Source organism: Bidens hawaiensis, unplaced genomic scaffold (genome assembly GCF_021521415.1).
Source record: "Bidens hawaiensis isolate Kalapana, Puna unplaced genomic scaffold, B.hawaiensis_p1.1 tig00045313_1, whole genome shotgun sequence".
NCBI classification, from domain to species: Eukaryota; Viridiplantae; Streptophyta; class Magnoliopsida; order Asterales; family Asteraceae; genus Bidens; species Bidens hawaiensis.
In genome coordinates, this window is record NW_027498048.1 from 46521 (window position 1) to 67120 (window position 20600).

The 20600-nt window shown below is 34.7% G+C and overlaps 4 protein-coding genes across 4 annotated transcripts; all 4 read left to right on the forward strand.

Annotated features, from left to right (window-relative positions):
• Positions 1-2360: 2360 nt before the first annotated feature.
• LOC143595536 (protein trichome birefringence-like 31) lies at positions 2361-4541 on the forward strand. Its single transcript, XM_077074521.1, has 5 exons — positions 2361-2716; positions 3259-3430; positions 3531-3733; positions 3901-4047; positions 4130-4541. The coding sequence occupies exons 1-5, from the start codon at positions 2361-2363 to the stop codon at positions 4479-4481; spliced, it is 1230 nt and encodes a 409-aa protein (XP_076930636.1). The 3' UTR covers positions 4482-4541.
• A 966-nt stretch (positions 4542-5507) lies between these two features.
• On the forward strand, positions 5508-8552 carry LOC143595537 (protein trichome birefringence-like 31). Its single transcript, XM_077074522.1, has 5 exons — positions 5508-6067; positions 6618-6789; positions 6878-7077; positions 7909-8055; positions 8139-8552. Exons 1-5 carry the CDS (start codon positions 5700-5702, stop codon positions 8488-8490), a joined length of 1239 nt encoding a protein of 412 aa, XP_076930637.1. The 5' UTR covers positions 5508-5699; the 3' UTR covers positions 8491-8552.
• A 2174-nt stretch (positions 8553-10726) lies between these two features.
• LOC143595538 (uncharacterized) lies at positions 10727-14878 on the forward strand. Its single transcript, XM_077074523.1, has 6 exons — positions 10727-10919; positions 12138-12502; positions 12618-12670; positions 12937-12974; positions 13392-13797; positions 14615-14878. Exons 1-6 carry the CDS (start codon positions 10903-10905, stop codon positions 14831-14833), a joined length of 1098 nt encoding a protein of 365 aa, XP_076930638.1. The 5' UTR covers positions 10727-10902; the 3' UTR covers positions 14834-14878.
• A 1892-nt stretch (positions 14879-16770) lies between these two features.
• Positions 16771-20600, forward strand: LOC143595543 (putative beta-1,3-galactosyltransferase 14). The gene is made up of 7 exons (XM_077074528.1): positions 16771-17150; positions 18712-18864; positions 18941-19023; positions 19398-19497; positions 19757-19870; positions 20030-20172; positions 20248-20600. The coding sequence occupies exons 1-7, from the start codon at positions 16807-16809 to the stop codon at positions 20337-20339; spliced, it is 1029 nt and encodes a 342-aa protein (XP_076930643.1). The 5' UTR covers positions 16771-16806; the 3' UTR covers positions 20340-20600.

The following is a 20600-nucleotide window of genomic DNA, read 5'->3' on the forward strand; positions in this document are numbered from 1 at the left end:
TCTAACAACAACCACCGCCACCACCACCACCACCACTACCATAGCCACCACCATCATCTGACCACCACCACCACCACCTTCGCCGCCACCACCGTCGCTGCCACCACCACCTGACCGCCACCGTCGCCATCACCACCTACACCACCACCACCTTACCACCCAAGCTACCACCGCCACCATCGTCCCCATAACCACAACAACCATTGTCACCGTCGCCACCCGACAATAATCGCCACCACCACTATCACTGCCTGGCCGCCACCACCGTCATCACCACCCTACCACCGCCATCACTACTAATGCTACCATCGCTTGACCACCACCACCACAACCACCACCCCCGCCGCCTGACCGCCGCCACCACCACCACCACTACCATAGCCACCACCATCATCTGGCCACCACCGCCACTGTCACCACCACCACCACCACCTCCGCCGCCACCACCGTCGCCGCCACCACCACCTGACCGTCACCGTCGCCATCACCACCTACACCACCACCACCTTACCACCCAAGCTACCACCGCCACCATCGTCGCCATAACCACAACAAACATTATCACCGTCGCCACCCGACCATAACCGCCACCACCACTATCACTGCCTGGCCACCACCACCACCATCACTACTAATGCTACCATCGCTTGACACCCCCCCCCCCCCCCCGCCACCACCACCACCACCACCACCACCGTCGCCACCGCCACCACCCATTTTCACCACCACCGTCGTCATTTCAGCTTTTTTTTTTTTTTTTTTGTAAAAAATTTTTATATTTTGAGATAGGAATATTTTAATTATTTCTATAAATCATTCATAAATTTTCTTTCAGATACCAAACAACATAACGTAATTATTCATTTCATTTCCATATATTAACCAAACAAGGCAAAAGAATGGTAATGATCAATTTCATTCTTTTGTCCATTCCATTCCTTCTCTCATTCCATTCCTTTCAACCAAACATACCCTAAGTCTTCAATTGAAATGGAGGTTGTTTGCATGTAAAATAAAATTCATATATTAAAATAGGGAATTATTACCATTGACTTACCATTTGAGAATCCTTGTATATTTCTCAGTAATATTGTTTTTCCTTTTTTACTTAGCTAGATTGGTGGAGTGATTTGTGGACCACCTCTTATATATTATGTATCTTTGTACTCTTGTAAATCAATCCAATATACAGAACATATTCTTCCCATCCATAACTCTATACCAATTTCATGATCATAGAAACATGAAATTGATTATTTATGTTCATTAGTATTGTGTTCTACATGTTTAATTTGAACAAAGAACATATATCTAACATGATTTAGGGATTTAACACGTATATGTTGAAATGGATTTTTTTTTTTTTTTTTTTACCTTTAGGGTGTTCTTGAGCTAAAATGGATTTTTATGAAATTGGTGATATATTTGAATGAAAGTTATTACTTTAAAACTTGACTTTGAATTACTTGAATGGAAGGAATTAAGTTTTATGGATGAGATCATGTTCATATCAATAAAACTTAGAAGTCTTAACTCCATGCACATAAGGTGTTCAATGAAAACGTTGTACACTTATATATACACATACATGTGAAGAACATATATAAACGTTGTACAGGGCCGACTCAATATATTCAGAGACCTAAAATTAACTAAAATGTTGAGACCTTTTTTTTCCTTTCTTTTTTATATGTATACCTATCAAGACTAGAGAGTATCCATGAATTATGAAATATGGGTAATATACAATGACAATGGATACATGACATTCCTCTTTAACTTGTGGTCCATCACTGAGTTACTAATTCTTAAAAAACTCACATTCAAAAACCCATAATACAAACCTCTAAAATATATTTTAGACTAAGATCCTATAAAACTGGAGAACTAAAGCCATGGCCTTATTTGACATACCCATGAGACGGTCTGACATGGTAGTGTAAGAAAATTAAACACCACCATTATTGCCTGAAAATAACAAAAGTTTTCTGTAGCATAGATTCACACACGTCACTCATCACCAACATAAATATATATACATGCATGTTCATGTTCATGTTCATGTTCATGTTCATGTTCATGTTCATGTTCATGTGATTCTTGTTTTGGAGACCCGAGTGAGTAAACCCAAACACGTGCCTGTGAGACCAGAAAAGAAAACTTAATTAATTACCAAAGGACTATGACTATATATATATATAGTTATTGCTTCCAGTACAAAGGATAATCACTGTCCTCAACTCCTGATACAATGTGTCCACTACTTTAATTATCGAGTCTTGAAAGTACCTCACTTCTTATAGACATAAATATAACACATGACTACATCCCATTCCTATACTTAACCAACCACCCGAAAAATGACAACTTTACCCTTCGTCGGTCGACGAAACCAATACCTCTTCCCAGCTGCACTCGCTTTACTTATTTTTATCGTGGGTTTGCGTATCGTTCTTGACAATTCAAAAAACAGTCGCTCATTTTTTCGGCTGTCGGGTGGTGGATATCGACACATTCGTGTTTCTAACGACGAAATTATCGAAAAGGGTTGCAATATATTTGAAGGAAAATGGGTTTGGGACAATGTGTCTCATCCACTCTACACTGAAGAAAGTTGTCCACTTTTGGTCAAACAAGTGACTTGCCAAAAGAATGGAAGGCCTGATTCGTATTATCAAAACTGGAAGTGGCAGCCTGATGGATGCAATTTACCAAGGTCAAAGTCAAAAGTCAAAAGTCAAAGTCAAACTTACTTTCATTAGATTGTTTTCCTTGTATTATGTTCATGTCTCTAGGGATGTAAACGAGCTGCGCTGAGCTGTCGACTAGTTTCGAGCTATATTTTAGATCTTGAGTTCAGCTTGTTTCAAGCTATATTTATGTTTCTCGAGCTTGGCTATTTTTTAATCTCGAACTCGACCCATTATTTAGATTTCTATATTTATTATGTAATTATTTTGATCACACACATAATGTTAATAATCATTATATAAATGTACATTTGTTATATTAAATATATATATATATATATATATCACTGGGTATGATTGATTGATTGAATATATATATATATATATAAGACTCGTTTAGGCTCGTGAGGCTACTTGAGCTGGAAAAATGAAGCTCGGGCTTGGACTCATTAAAGGAGCTTATTTTTAAGCTCAGGCTCGATTCAAGATTTTAACGAACCGATCTCAAGTTGGTCCGTTTACACCCTATTCAAGAATCATAACATGCATGAATTTATGGTTTTGGTAGGTTTAATGCTTTGAAGTTGTTGGAGATATTGAGGGATAAACGCCTCATGTTCGTAGGCGACTCGGTACAAAGAGGCATGTTTGACTCAATGGTGTGTTTGGTCCAGTCTGTAATTCCTGAGGGCAAGAAATCTCTTACAAGAGTACCTCATAGAAGGATTTTCAGAGCTGAGGTATTAATATATGTGTCATATCATTATTATAGTTTATAAATAGTTAATCAATAATAATAAGTTACTAGAATACTAAACTTTTTTGGTTTCTGAATGTTAGGAATACAATTCATCTATTGAGTTCTACTGGGCTCCTTTCCTAGTCGAGTCTATCTCGGATAATGCAACGAACCATACGGTATTGAAACGGCTAGTCAGGCTTGACTCGATATCCAACCACAGAAAACAATGGGAAGGAGTCGACTTTTTGGTATTTGAAAGCTATGTATGGTGGATGTTTAACTCGACGATCATCAATGCCACGTAAGTTCTTCATCCTTAATTGCCAATGTTTTCATAACTCGACGAGTGACTGAATCGCCCGTCTTAATTAGAAAAATTGAATAATGTCATAAAATAATATAAAAAAGTTAATATATGTTTAACTTTGTGTGTGTGTTTCTTGAACTAAAAAACATCAAACAAGTCAGGTATGTGAACCTCAAGAATGTCCAGGAGTACAATGTAACAACAGCATACAAGATAGCATTGGAAACATGGGCAAACTGGATAGAAACCAACATCAATCCTAATAATCAAAAGGTTTTCTTCATGACCATGTCTCCAACACACTTATGGTGAGTAAATTACCATAATACCCTTCTCACGCGTCGAGCTTTTTATGCTAAAAACATGATATCTAACAGTTAACAACTATAGGAACTGGGAATGGAAGACTGGAGATGGTGGCAGCTGTTTCGGTGAGACACAACCTATACAGCATCCGTATTGGGGTACCGGTTCAAATCTTGATATTATGGGAATAGTTAAGGATGTTTTGGGACGGCTGCGAGTTAATGTTAGAGTACTAAATATTACGCAAATGTCGGAGTATAGAAAAGATGGTCACGCGTCGATTTATGGTGAAAGGAAAGGGAAACTTTTGACAAAAGAACAAAGATCGGATCCGAAAAACTTTGCAGATTGTGGTCATTTTTGTTTGCCGGGAGTGCCCGATACATGGAATGAGATCTTGTATGGTGTTTTGTTGCAGGATTATCGAAAATTTTGATATCATAGATTGAACACAACAAAACTTGTTGATTTGCAAGATTTTGTATTATTAATTTGCTTCTTTGAAGCAATAGGTATAACATAAATTGGACTTATGAAATTTTGACACGAACCCTCAAGAAAAGTTTTATCATGATTTTAAAATCCTACAAATATAATTATATTATTAACATTCTAAGAGCTAAGTATTAAATGTAATACCAACTATGCTTAGGCAAATAAGTCTATTTAAACTAAACCCATTAACCATTAAACCCATATACAATAATAACCATTTTAAATAATTAAACCCAAACATAATTTAACACGCACATGTTTAACAATTAAAAAATTAACCTAATAAAAAAATAAGAGAGCAACATTTTTTATTAACCGACACCGCACACAAACTGACTTTACGAAGTAAATACCCAATTGATAGTCTTGCCAAAACGCCTCGTCGAAGGTTTCATCAAGTATATGAGTTTATATTCAAAACTAGTAAGCTATCCCGAGTTTAAATAGGGTTTGGGATTGCTTATTTTCACAAACTTATAACTTATTAACTTTGTGAAAAGTAAAAAGGTGTTTGGGATTGCTTATACTGTGAGAGGAAAAGTTCCATAAGTTACCATTTTATAACTTATTAACTTAATGAAAAGTTATAAGGTGGTAAAATAAGGAATCCCAAACACCGTATTTTTTTCAAAACACTCTTCTTAAATATCTACTTGATTATTGATTACTTACCAGACTATTTATAATTTAACTAGAGTATTGATTAAATGAATATGTTATTTTCTATATTTTTGTTTAGTTGCTACTTTACAATATTGTAGATTAAATAAATATGTTATTTTCAAAATATGTTAGATTTAAAGGAACAGATTCAAAGGTTGTGATCATTTAACCATTAAAGAAATTCATATTGACTCATAAACTCGTTACATGTTTCATTCTCATTTTGGTAACTAATAGGACTTTTGACAAAGTTTGACTCCAATGGTTGCATTTATTCCACAAAAGGATATATAAGTAGTATTATTAAACAAACCTCATTAACACATACAATGATACAAACACCAGACTTGAAGTCTTACTAATCACCAACCGGTTGTTGCATGAAGTTGTTATCTATTGCTTACAACACAAGTCAACCATCACACTTCCTATAGACACAAATATAAACACATGACTACATCTCATTTACCTATATACTTAACCAACCACCTTGAAAATGACAACTTTACCCTCACCCGACCGCCGCAACCAATACCTCTTCCCGGCTGCACTTGCTTTGCTTATTTTCATCGGGTGTTTGCGTATCGTTCTTGACAATTCAAAGAACAGCCGCTTGTTTTTTCGGTTGGCGGGTGGAGGGTATCGTGTGTTGAGACGTGCCATTCGTGTTTCTAACGACGAAATTATCGAAAAGGGTTGTGATATATTTGAAGGGAAATGGGTTTGGGACAATGTGTCTCATCCATTATATACAGAAGAAAGTTGTCCACTTTTGGTCAAACAAGTGACTTGTCAAAAAAATGGAAGGCCAGACTCATATTATCAAAACTGGAAGTGGCAACCTGATGGATGCAATTTACCAAGGTCAAAGTCAAAAGTCAAAGTCAAACTTTGTTTTATTGGATTATTATTTTTTTTTTGATGTTCATGAATCATAACTGTATAACTGTGCAAGAAACCGAAAAAACCGATACGAAACTGAAAAATCCAAACCGAAACAAAAAGCGACGGTCTGGTTTATGTTTTTGTAAAACTCGATCTTACAGATCGGTTTTGGTTTTGCATGTAATAAAAACCAAAAAAACCGAACCGAACCGAATTTCTGTATTTTTTTTTATTTAAAGTAATTTATAAATAATTTGATAAATATGTAACTCAAATGTTTTTGGTCAAATGTATAACAGTCAATTAATTAATAATTAACAAAATTATTGATAACCAAATCCATTACTTTTGGCATATGTTTTTTTCGGCCTAAAATATCAAGCTCAAATGTCAAAACCGAAAAAACCGAATGGTTTCAAAACTTCAAAACCCAAAGTTTCGGTTTGTGGTTTGGTTTTTAGCTCAAAACTGCACCGAACAGCTCCACGCACACCCCTACATAACATGGATGAATTTATGGTTTTGGTAGGTTTAATGCATTGAATCTGTTGGAGATTTTGAGGGATAAACGACTCATGTTCGTAGGCGACTCGGTGCAACGAAGCATGTTTGACTCAATGGTGTGTTTGGTCCAGTCTGTAATTCCTGAGGGCAAGAAGTCTCTTAAAAGAGTACCTCCTAGAAAGATATTTAGAGCTGAGGTAGTATGCATAATTGCATATATACAATATTATGTAATTCCATGCTTAAATGTAATACTAACTTTTTTTGTTGTGTTTTGAATGTTAGGAATACAATGCATCTATTGAGTACTACTGGGCTCCTTTCCTAGTTGAGTCTATCTCGGACCATGCAACAAACCATACGGTATTGAAACGACTAGTTAGGCTTGACTCGATATCCAACCACAGCAAACAATGGGAAGGAGTCGATTTTTTGGTCTTCGAAAGCTACGTTTGGTGGATGTATAAGCCGACGATCAATGCCACGTACGTTCTTCATCCTAACCGCAATGTTTCTGTATTTAGACTAGTCATTGAACAGACCACCTTATTGGTGTGATCAGGTTCCAAAAACCAAATGACGTCATAAATAATTTATTTTTCAAATTTTTTTTAACTAGTTTAAAATAAAATTTGTGACCACCTACTAATAAATAATTGAGTAAACTACAGTTTTCGTCACTATGATTTGTCTAAATCTGCGGTTTTAGTCTATAGTTTCAAATTTGCGATTTTCGTCCCTGTGGTTTCATTTCACTTGCAATTAAACCCGACTACGGTAACCCCGTTAAGCCTTGTCGTTAAATCCATCAGGGTGCCCACCACGTGAGGGCAATTTTGTCTTTTTTCTCCCCAAATAATCGTCAGTCCTAATTCGCAAGCCCCCTCACGTGAGGGACACAATGATGGGTTTAACGACCAGACTTAACAGGGTTAGTGGGGTCGGGTTTAATTGCAAGTGAAATGAAATCACGGGGACAAAAATCGCAAATTTTAAATTATTGGACTAATATTGCATATTTAGACAAACTACAGGGACGAAAGCCGCAATTTACTCTAAATAATTTTTTGGAAGTAAAAATAATACAAAAAAGATTTTGAAATTCGGTCCGAGTATCTGACCACTTACTCTAGTTTGTCAAATCAACTTGTTCAAATGGAGACGGTTCAAATAGACACAGCTGGATGTACCGTTATTTGACAGGGTTCAGACCTGGTTATGAAAATAGTTCCTCGCATAATATTTCAAATTTTACACCTCAAAGTTCATAACTTTGCTATATATTCTTGTAACTAATAAATATTATAACATCCTAGGTATGGTAACCTCAATAATGTCCAAGAGTACAATGTAACCAAAGCATACAAGATAGCATTGGAAACTTGGGCAAACTGGATAGACACCAGTATCAATTCTAAGAATCAAAAGGTGTTCTTCATGACCATGTCTCCAACACACTTGTGGTGAGTAAATTACCATAATACCCTTCTCACGCGGCGAGTTTTTGATGCTAAAAACATGATATCTAACATTCTAACAACTACAGGAATTGGGAATGGAAGACCGGAGATGGTGGCAACTGTTTCGGTGAGACGCAACCTATACAACATTCGTATTGGGGTAGCGGTTCAAATCTTGATGTTATGGGAATAGTTAAGGATGTTTTGGGCCGGTTGCGAGTTAATGTTAGAGTACTAAATATTACGCAAATGTCGGAGTATAGAAAAGATGGTCACGCGTCGATTTATGGTGAAAGGAAAGGGAAACTTTTGACAAAAGAGCAAAGATCGGATCCGAAAAACTATGCAGATTGTATTCATTGGTGTTTACCGGGAGTACCCGATACATGGAATGAGATTTTGTATGGTGTTTTGTTGCAGGATTATAGAAAATTTTGATATTATAGATTGAACTTAGCAAACTGATTGATTTGCTAGATTTTGTATTATTAAGTTGATTCTTTGAAAAAGGTATAATGTAAATTTGGGTGCATATCATTGTAATAAGTTGATACCCTATGTGCATCAAAACTCGATACAACAAAGATCGTTGACGGATGTAGGTCCTAGAGACCGGATTAAACAACAATGTTCTTGGATCAATCTTCTTGTAAGCTAGCGAAAATCACTCACAAGTAAGCTGAGATCTCGGATAACGATGTTCGGTTTATTACTAAAAGTAGAAAGAAAAGAGAGAGTGGGAGAGTTGGTAGAAAATGTAGATAAGGTTTTGGAAAATGTTGTGTGCATGAACATGCTTCCCTATATATATTTATAGGGAAAGCCATGAAATGCATTTCTTTTATTATCATGGCCCAATGGGCTCTAAGTACATGGTTTTGGGCCCAAGCACACATAAACGAAACTGAAAGTTATCTAAATACAACATGAAATAATACAAAAGATTAAACAACAAAACAGAGCCTAACAACGAACCTAAGGGTTGTGGCTGCGGGCGGCCTTCATTTCTTTTTAGCATATATGAGATTTAATCTTGTGACCTATAAGAAATTTTAACACCGACGTTATAAAAAGACTACTGAAATTTTAACACAAACACTTGAGAAAAGTTTTTTTAAGATTTTAAAATCCTACAAATGAATTTATATCATCCTATTATAAACTAATTGATATATATAAAATCATTAAGCTTATGCTACAAAAAAGCTTATTTTAAACTCACTCATTAACCACCATTTTGAATAAGTTAAAGTGTTAAACCCACACACATTTTAGCACATGCATTTTTAACCATTTAAAAATTAACCTAACAAAAAAAATGTGAGGGCCAAATTTATTATCCAAAGTTTCACACTCACCCACAAGTTCACTTTTCAAACTAAAAACCCACTTAACAATTCTGATGTAACAGTTATTGTCGTCAATAGTCTATAACAGGGTTTCATTCATGGTTGTAAAAATCGTGTATAGTCGTCGAGTACTCAACAAGTAATCTCCGCCTAGGCTGAGTTCTCGGTGAGCCATCGTCAAGTACTCTCTGACTAAGGCCGAGTACTCACCGACTAAGGCCGAGTACTCCCAACTCCCCAGTCGGCCGTCTAGGATTCATCTATTGACTTTTACAACCTTGGTTTCATCAAGTATTTATTTTTAAGGACAATTTTATAGAATAGTAACTAAGTTTCAAAAGTGTTTTAACTAGATCACTTAACTTTAAAAAGTGTTCTAATTAAGTCACTCAGCTTTCATATTTTATTAAAATAAAGGTTTTAACATGTCTTTTTAGCCTTTTTCTTTTTTGTTTCACATAGGAAATCATTTTATCTTTTTTTTATGTTAACGTTGAGTGGCGACATGGATTTTATATTTTATTTTTGAATTTTTATATAATTAACATTTTTTTATAAATTTTAAATATAACTACATATATTGCAAACTCCATTTTTTTCTGGGCGCACAAAAAAATCGGTGATACTCGATTTGAAGATTAATTGACCCAATTTAAAGAAAATATGCAAGAGTAAGATAATTGAAACATTTTACAAAGTTAATTACTATTACATGAGATATTCTCTTTATTTTTATCTTCAAAAGTAAGCCTAAACAAACTTCACATCTTCAATTCAAGTATATTTTTAAAAACCTTTTTCTTAAATATTTACTTAACTATTTGAGCAATTACTAGATTATTTATAATTTGATTAGATTATTGATTAAATGATCATGTTATTTTCTTTATTCCTTCCTTAGTTGCTAGTTCTCTAGACTATTAGAATATTTTAGCATAATTTTTTTTGTTAATGTTAACTTAAAACTTTTTAGTAGATTTGAGTTTAAATTTGTAAAGATAGACAATATGAATGTGATGAAACGCTTTCTCTAAATAAATATAATTTGGACCTAAAAAACTAGTTTTTCCTTTACATCATGTGACTTGACCCGCCGCTGATAAAGGAAAGTTTAATATTTAGTGACAGACAACCGACCCTTAGCAACAAATAGCCTACTCTTACCGGATAGAGTACATGTCGTAGAAGTTGAGGGGTAATAAACATATAGAACACAAAGTTTTGGGGGGTTAAAGTGTCAAACAAACATATTGTTTATAACCGGGTTTGATTTGGGTCCGGTCGTTGACCCAAGGGTTTATCCAGTTATTATTTTACCCCCAATTGGTTCTTCATAAATATACATTCTACCGACTGATTATCCTATATATTCAGTGAACCATTGAAATTGCATTCGGTATTGGGTTTGATTGTTTGAATGTAGTAGAACCCTTGATTCTTTTTTATCAAATTCTTTGATTTCAATGTTTGCCCACCAACTGTTCGACCTTTTGTCTCAGAGATGTTGTCTTCTAATTTGTAAGCTCATTTTCTTCCTCAGTTACTATATATCAATACCCGGTTTGTTTGAAGTTGTTATTTGTTAATTAATTGTGTGTTGTTGTGTTTATAGCTTTGTTACTTGGTTTTTGTATTATATTATCTGCAAATGTTATCCACCTGATCGCCCATTTTTGTGTTTATATGTTTATATGTTTATATAGCTAAGGATGCTAACTTTATACATTGGCTAGGTTATAGGCCAGTGTATCGCACGGGTTGGATAATGAAAACGATATGATTCATAAATATGTAAATGTTATAAAAACGATGTAATTTGTATTACACGGGTGGTTAAGGGGGTGTTTCGGTGAGCTTTTAAAACTTGCTTGTTGAAGAGCAAAATGTGTTTGGCAAAGCTCCTTCAAAAACTTCAAATTGGAGATTTTCAAAAGTTGCTTTTTTGCTTTTAAAAAAGCAATTAATTAAAAAAGCAATTTTAAAAGCTCATCCAAACACCCCCTAAATATGAAAGAGGTGTTCAATTTATAAAATTGTTTTATGAACAAGCTTAACCTTTTTTAGAAAAAATAGAAAACTTTTATAAAAAGAATTACAGAAATTATTATGATATGAGAAAAAAAAAGTTATAAAAAGAATTAAAGAAAGATGTATGATTAAAGAGTGACAAAAAGGCAGGTTTTTTGGGCGACAACACCGCCCCCTAGGCGATTTTTGGACGATATGGCTGCTCTTTTAAGGCCATGCGTAGTGGCGACAAAAGGCAGGTTTTTTGGGTGACAACCCCCCCCCCCCCCTCCTAGGCGATTTTTGGGTGATAAGTTGGTTGGGGGGGGATATCTTTGTTGCCAGTTGTGTGGATTGAAAATAATAGTAATAAATTAAAATGGGCGACAACACCACTACACCACTAAAATGAAAATAGCCCTATGCTGACATCGCACTACGTGTCGAAAATCCTCCCCATTTTGTAGCCCTCCTACTCATAGTCTTATGTAGTAAGTATAGGTATAGATATAGATATAGAAACATATAGATATAGATATAGATTATAGTCTAATTTGTGTGCATTTGAGGCTCTTATAATATGCATCTCATAACAAACTATACCAGATTTAGCCACTTTTAGGGCTTTTATTAAGCATATTGTCTGGATGATACATTCAAGGTGTTCAATGTTCATTTAAGAAGGTTATTATTCACTTATTCTGTTGCTCATGTTGTATCTTTCTTCAGGAATCTCTCTGTTATTTGCACAAACAAGAATCTAGCCCCAACACTATCTTTTTATCATTTTGTGGAATGTGATCGACTGTGCCTGAAAACCGCACATCTGGATGCACGTGTGTTTCCTGGATTAGTATTTATTAGACCATTCAGATGGCTTAAATTACACGGGGCGTTTCACTGGGACCCAAATTCAGAAAATGCTTCAAACTTCTCTAAATCAATAGATCAACTTATTTCCAGTAACGAACCTAATACCTTTGTTATTGAAATAAGGTCAGACAAAGATAAGAATGAAATAGAAAGAAGACGAAAAATTGGATTGGCAAATAAAGGGAAAGTTCCATGGAACAAAGGCAAGAAACATACTCCAGGTACTTTCTTGTTCCATTATGGTGTGTTACGGAGTGGGAAAATGGTCAGCGCAACGGGTAAATGTGATTTTGTTAAGGTGGTTTTTGAATTGATTTAAGGTTTTGTGTCTTTCAGAGACTCGTGAGTTGATCAGCCAGAGAACTAAAGAAGCTTTAAAAGACCCCAAGGTGTGAAGTCATGTAAGGGGGTCGGTGTAATGATTATTATTTTTTTATTTGGAATATGTTTTATTTCATGTCATGGATATTTACGTGTTTGAACCCAACCCACGTTTCCTTTGCACCGAGCATGCGTGCGTGCATTACTTCTATTTTTTTTTTCTTAAGTTGCTTTATGTATTTTATCATAGGAGTTGCACATATTCAATGTGTGATATCATAAGCACGCGTCACTAATTATTTTTCTTGTGTTATACTGTTATTGTGCTTTTCAGGTAAGAAAGAAAATGTCTGAATGTCCTCGCACTCTTAGGTATGATTTTTTTCATTCATATTTTTAGGATTTCTCACACACAACGATAAATAATATAGTTTGCTTATCATATTTGACACATTGATTTTTCATCAAAAGTTCGCAATGTTTGCTTGAAAATCTACACATGAGGAAAGCTCGAGCTTTAAAAGTAGAGCTCGAAACGAGCTGAGCTCAAGCTTGGTCTCTCTAAGTTAAACGAACCGAGCTTGAGTCTAGTTGGGCTCGGCTCATTATCCCGCTAAATCTATCGCAACCCATTTCAACATATAAATAGTTTCCTGTTTTGACACGTACCTGTTTGACACTTTACCCAACCTGCCCGACCCGTTTTTTCCACCTCTACAAATAACTATACTTTGAGTCTTCCTATGATTCATCATGTTACATAACATATATACATATATATCTGTGCAGCGAGCAAACGAAGGCAAAAATACGAATAACAATCACACAACAATGGAAAGAACGTTTAAAGATTAAAAGATCAAGGGAAACATTCATATCGAAATGGGCCGAAAGCATTGCAAAAGCTGCTAAAAAAGGCGGGCCTGGTCAACAAGAGCTAGATTGGGACAGCTACGACAAGATTGAAAAGGAGATTGCTCTTCAACAAATGCAACGATCTGCTGATGTGGCCAAAGCAAAAGAAATGGCACAAATACGGGCCGAGAAACGGGCCAAAGCAAAAGCTGAGAAAGTGAAACTCACTTTAAAGAAACGGGTGGCAAAAGTCAAAGGGTTAGCAAAGAAGAAGTCAAAAGAAGAAAAACAGGAGTTGGCTGCAGCTGAAGATCTGAAACTTAAAGAGAGATTAACAAAGGTAAAAGTTTGTTAGAAATTTATATGTTAGTTTAACATCATTTTATTGAATTTTTCACGCTTGTATACGTGGCAAAATGGGTTAAAATTGGTTTTGAGGAAAAGGATAAACTTTAGGGCCAGTCAAAATGGGCTGGGTTGACTCACAAACATCTCTAGTCTATTACTTTTAGGGATGTGCACGGAATTGAGATAACTGAACCTTCGGTTTTATATCATGTTTATATAAAGAAGTGATGTTTCAGTTCGATCTTGCACTTTTATTATAAACTAAAAACCGAACGAACTGATTGGAACCGAATCGAAAAAAAAAACTATTATTAGGTCATTCATAAGAAATTTAACAATGATATAGCAAAATATTTTAGATTCAATTGTGTAATAATAAAAAACTAATCAATTAACAAAAAATTTAGGCTCAAATTCCATTTTTCGGGCCTTTTTGGCCCAAAATTTTTAAGCCAAATGGTAAAATGAAAAAACCGAACTGAGCCCATTGAGTAAAGCGAAACCGGACGGTTTTCCAAAACCAAAAACCACATTTTCGGTTTTTGGTTTGAGCCCACATCCAATTTTATAAATGAAACAATATATGAGTTTATAAAGACTTTGATTATGCTATGGGTTGCTTTTAATCCGCTCGACCAGTTTGGCTCATTATCCCTTTTGGTTTAGTCTTTTTTTATTCTTGACTGTTTGACTCGTTAGCATCAAAATAAAGCCGAAAAAATGGGTTAAAAGAAACTAAAATCGCATCCATTGGGTGACATTTTTGTATCAGTCTCACTCTGTTATTATGATTTGTGGCTGGGCGACAGATTCACAGGAAAAAGTCGATAACTGATCAACTTAGTAGTCAAAGTCAAAGAGATTGGGAAAGACTTGACCTTGACTTTTGGAAAAGAGGTGCAAGGAAAGAAGACATTTCTCTTGCGGATCAGATTCGTGATGTTAAGAACAAGAAAGCAGAGATCTTTATCAGAAATGCTCTAACAACTACACCTCCTAATAATTTATCAACTGAAACCGGATATTAACTCTTTGATAATTGTTTTATACTTGTTCGATTCAGATACGTGTATTATGAGATTTGGTTGGTTTTTGGTGTAGTCAGTAAACTCGTTAACCTTTATGATGTTTCACTTTGTTCATTGTATGGTACTATATAAAAGCAATTGAAGGTTGTAATCTTTTCTGATCTATTATTCACAATCAAAGGCCCTATATATATGGAAGAATACAACCGTCAAAGAAGGAAAATATATACACATAATTATATAATGATTATCTCTAAATAGCAAACACTATCTATTCCTAAAATATAGAAATATTATCGGCTGCTAAGACTATAGTTGATAAAAAAAGTGAAGAATGATCTTTCATGTATCACATATCACCGAAGCTCAAAGCTTTTAGTTGTAGAACCATGAACGCTTTCAAAAGATAAATGCGCAATATAAGTTGTACATTTGAAGAGTTTAACAAAGTTTTGCAGCTGTTGTGTAGGTATATGTTTGTTTTTATGAGGAAAAGAAATGTGTAGCCTGCTGTATAATGTGACCAAACAATCTTTCTTTGCCTCCCAAGTCCCATGAAAAAAAAAACTATTGCATTACCAACTTGTATGGTACAACAACTTAGGGGTGACCACTAATCCAACCGTGTTAACCGAACCGAAATTAACCAATAATCGAAAATCTGTTATTGGTTATTTTTACCCCGGTTAACAGAACTTAGTCGAAACCAAACCAAACTATTTATAGTTTCGTATACTTTTTTTAACTTTTATACCTCAATATCATATTTTATTCCACCATTTCGTGTATTTATAAATCCTTTTCATGTATTTCATTCATTTATACCTTCATTTTATATATTAACGCATCCATTTCATAGCATGTTTGACTAAGCTTCTAAAACTTGCTTATTTACTTTTCAAAAAACAAATAAGCAAATAAGTGTATCACAAAAGCACTTTTCGCTTTTGCCTTTTGTTATATGTTAAAAAACTGTTTCTCATAAGCAAAAAAATCCAAGCCTTTTGTTTCGCATTTTGCTTTTTTAATACCAAATTACAAATACACACATAATTCATTATCCGTAAAACTAGCGAATATATAAAAACGCCATTTTTGGTCATTTTACATACTTTTTGGTTTTTGACTTTTTCCAACCACAAAAGATAATCCAAACACTTTTTTAAAAAAACTATCATAAGTAAATAAACACTCTAGCTAAAAGCAATTTTGAAGCTAAATTAAATTTTAAAATAAAAATTTTAGCTTAAGTTTGATCAGTGCTTTAAAAACCAGTTTAAACCGGTCAATTGAACCGGTTAAACCGGATTTCGCACAGTAGACCGGTATTTTAAGCCCAGTCTTTTTGGCCGGTTTGCTGAAACATCGTACCGACGGTTTTTTTTCTAAAATACCGGTTTTTACCGGCAAATCGGTTTTAAGTACGAGAAATTTTATATTTTTGCGGCCCATATTTTTCCAAAATTACTTTTAACCCAACAATTCACATTCAAATATGTAAACCTTAGGACTATTTTTTTTTTAAATTGAGTGCTTTCGTATTATATATTTTTTTAAATATATTAATATTAACTTTTGGATTATTTTTGCTACGGAATCATTTAATTTTCGTTATATTTAGAGTTGAAGTTGAAATTTATAGGGTAAACTATTCAACCGGTTGAACCTTCCGGTATAACCCGATTCAATCGGCTGTACCATTTTTTAGCCCAATCCAGTATACGTAAAATACTTGTTTTTAAAACATTTAGTTTGATTTTGTTATTAACTGAAATTAACTAAACAAAACTAAAAACCAATAAATTAACCGAATAAACCGAACCGATTACTAACTATCCTTCAAACCACACTTTTTGTTGGCAACTGGCAATTAGTCAGTCATCGTCACAACATATGCTTTCTCCCACTGACTTTACACTGAACTTAACAACACAATAAACCAAATCTAAACCCTAGATCCACCAGCATCATCAATGCCGAATCCAAAAAGATTCTTCCAAGCTAGATCTCAATCCAACAGCAAATCAACCGTACTAACACTCTGTTTCGTGATCTCGATCTCCGGTTTATTATTATTCGGACTCGCCGTTTCACGCGGACGAATCGGAGGCCAAAGCAAGTGTAAGTACGGTAAGCCGTTATCAGTTTCCGTTGTTTGGGATAAAAGTGGTGTAAGTAGTGGTTTAGTGTCCGATGGAGATCGGAAGAGGCATAAGGTTATGGGATTTGTGGGAATTCAGACCGGCTTTGCCTCCGTTGGCAGGCGGAAAGCGTTGCGGAAGACGTGGTTGCCGTCTGATCACCAAGGACTTCAGAGGTAGTAGTTATATATAAAAGTATGTAATTACATCATAGAGTAATTAGGTGATGTAATTACATAATTACATTACTTTATGATGTAATTACATAATTACTCTACTTGTATATATAATTACTCTACTTGATTCTCACATTTAGCACGTTAATTTTATTTGTATTTGATCCAAACCCGTAGTTATGATCTGGTTGTGTGCTTGTAGAAACTGAAATTGAAATTGATATGTTTCTATTTAGGAAAGTACTGATGCCGAAAATGTGAAAAAGCGTATTGAAAATAGTGTGTGTGGTGTGGTTCGGTGCGGTTTTGGGCTAAAACCAAACCGAAAACCAAAACTTCGGTTCTTGGAATTTTAAAATCGTTCGGTTTCGGTTTTTTCGGTTTTTACCATTTGAACGTTGAAAATTTTAGGCCGAAAAGGAAGTTTGTGGAAAATAATGAATCCAGATAGAAATAACTTTGTTAATTGTTAACTAATAGACTGTTATACATTTAGGCAAAAGTATTTGAGTTACATATATATTAAATTCTTATAAATTATTTCAAATAAAAACTAATAAAAATAAAATCTAGAAATTCGGTTCGGTTTTTGTTGCATGCAAAACCAGAACCGAACCATTAGTTTGGTTTTCACAAAAACATAAAACCAAACCGCTGGTTTTTGTCTCGGTTCGGTTTTTTTCGGTTTGGATTTTTTGGTTTTTTCGGTTTTGGATTGGTTTTTTCGATTTCTTGCACACCCCTATAAAATACCGAAACGGAATGGTTAAACATGAAAAAAATGAATACTGATATACCGGTAGACGGTAGTAACAAATATTCATTTGTTTGCTTCGGTGTTTTAGATATTTGAATCGTCGATGAATATGCAAGTCAATGTAATTGATTCGTGTTGTGACTGTATCATATAAGCAGATCAGATCAGGAGTGATTACTGATTATACTCTATTGAGTATGTTAATGTATACTATATAGTTTTAAATTTATGGATCAATTCAAATCAAGCTTTGCTTTATTAATACATAATTATCGGGTTTTTTTTTAATGGGAGAAATTTACATGTTTCAATGGTTTCTAGCAGAGAGATGAAAATGCTTTGGCTTTTAGGTGATCTGTTATTTGAACCACTATGAAACACACAAGATCCTCCCTTTGAGAATAGTGCAAAGTCAGGTAAGATACTCGATGGGATGTGACTTGTACAATCTAATTAGTACTTTAGCGGTGTGGTTATTCCATTTGAAATGGCGGATTAGGTCTGTTTTATAGTGGTTCATCCATTTAAAATGGCATAATCGTCCAACTCAGCGGACAATTCCTGGCATAGTATGCAACAATGCTAGTATCTACCTAGAAACCAAAACAGTTTCATCTCTTATAGAAACCATTGAAGCATTTCGTTTTCTACTATTAAAAAAAGTTTCATAATAATCTGATTTATATATTAAAGCTTTTCAGACTTCCAAATGAGCTTGCTTTATCTTGTATACTTTTAATGGACGGTTTTGAGATATTAAGGGGATCAAATTTGCAGCCCATTTATGATGTTCACTGTGTGCAGACTGGAAGAGGCAACAGGTTTAGCCTTTAGGTTTATTATTGGCAAAACTAGTGATGCATCAAAGATGGCTGAGCTTAGGAAAGAGCTGGAGGAATATGATGACTTCTTGATGTTGGATATCGTTGAGGAGTATAGTAAGCTTCCATACAAAACGTTAGTGCCAATGGCTGAAACAAATTAGGAAATTGTGCTCATTTGTTGATAGATATACTTTGTGTTACTGTTTTAGGTTAGCCTTCTTCAAAGCTGCATATGCACTCTATGATTCTGAGTTTTATGTTAAAGCTGATGATGACATATATTTAAGACCAGGTAACTTATTGTTCTTTATTTTTGTACGTGGTTTTTCATAACTATAATTCTAAAAGTGTCATGTAAAACAACTATCACTAAATTTTCTAGATCCAAATCAGTATCCGTTTTAATTTTGTTTCCTAAAAAAAGGTTAAAATGTGTAAAAGCACTATTAGTTGCTAGAATAAGTGAAGATGCGCATGCACAAAGAACGTATTTGGTATTTTTTTGGCTAAAACCATCATGCTTTTGTGAAAAGAGATGGTTTGTTTGCAACTAGAAAAAGTACAATGGTTACTTTGTCAACTCATTGTTGTATAAGATTGTATTTTAATTGTTATTTTCTTGATTTCTTATTGCCGTTTTACACATCTTGTTCTGTTGGATTCTAGATCGTCTCTCACTGCTTCTGGCTAAAGAACGATCTCACTCACAGACTTATCTTGGATGCATGAAGAAAGGTCCCGTGTTCACTGACCCAAAACTCAAATGGTTAGTCTTCCAGAGCTTCTTATGTGCTAGTATATTATTATGTATGGATGTAATATGTATCTCATGCTACTCTTATTGGTTGCCATATGACCCACATCCTCATCATATTATCAAGGCAAAATCATTGCCAACTTACATTTTGTCAATTAAGATTCCTAAAAGGGCCCTTTGATCTTCAGCCTCATGGGTTTTGCACATATTTTCTAAAATAAATAGTATATTAGAAGCTGATGGATATTACACACACTGATATATGCAGGTATGAACCTCTAGGGTATATGCTCGGGAAAGAGTACTTTCTCCATGCTTATGGCCCAATATATGCTCTTTCTGCAGACGTTGTTGCAAGCTTAGTTGCTCTAAGAAACGACAGGCAAGTTTTTCCCATCTCTGGAACATTTTAGTTCATAGTTATTTAATCATAAAGGTCTGAAAAAGATACTATTTTACTCATGTACCAAAACAGACATGATATGTACATTAATATTAACCGTTACTAGTTTTATTAACTCTATGATATTGCATCTTCCAGTTTCCGTATGTTTAGCAATGAGGATGTTACTATTGGTGCATGGATGCTCGCAATGAATGTCAACAACGAAGACAATCGTCAACTTTGTCAACCTGAATGTACTGCTACATCCATTGCTGTGTGGGATATCCCCAAGTGTTCTGGTTAGTGTGTGTGTGTGTATTTAAATTCTCTCAAGCACGAACAATAGTTATGTGAATGAATATATGATGTTGCAGGGCTGTGTAACCCTGAAAAGAAGATGTTGGAACTTCATAAAATGGAAAACTGTGCAAGCAGCCCGACTTTGCCATCTGATGAAGACGAGTGACAGGTGCACTAAAGTTTACGTTTTTTGAAGTATACCCTTTTACACTTGAATGCTACAAATAGCTTTAGGTAAATTTTATGTGTGTGTCTCAATTCTTTTATTATATACCAACCCGATTGACAAAAGTTTTGAAATGTAAACGACTGTAATAGTGTAATGTAAAACTAGTTCTAGTTGTTAGAATATCTGGATGAACGTACTAACCTGTGTGATCCGTTTATTTTAATATTATTATTGAAAAATGTGTTTGCCATTGCCATA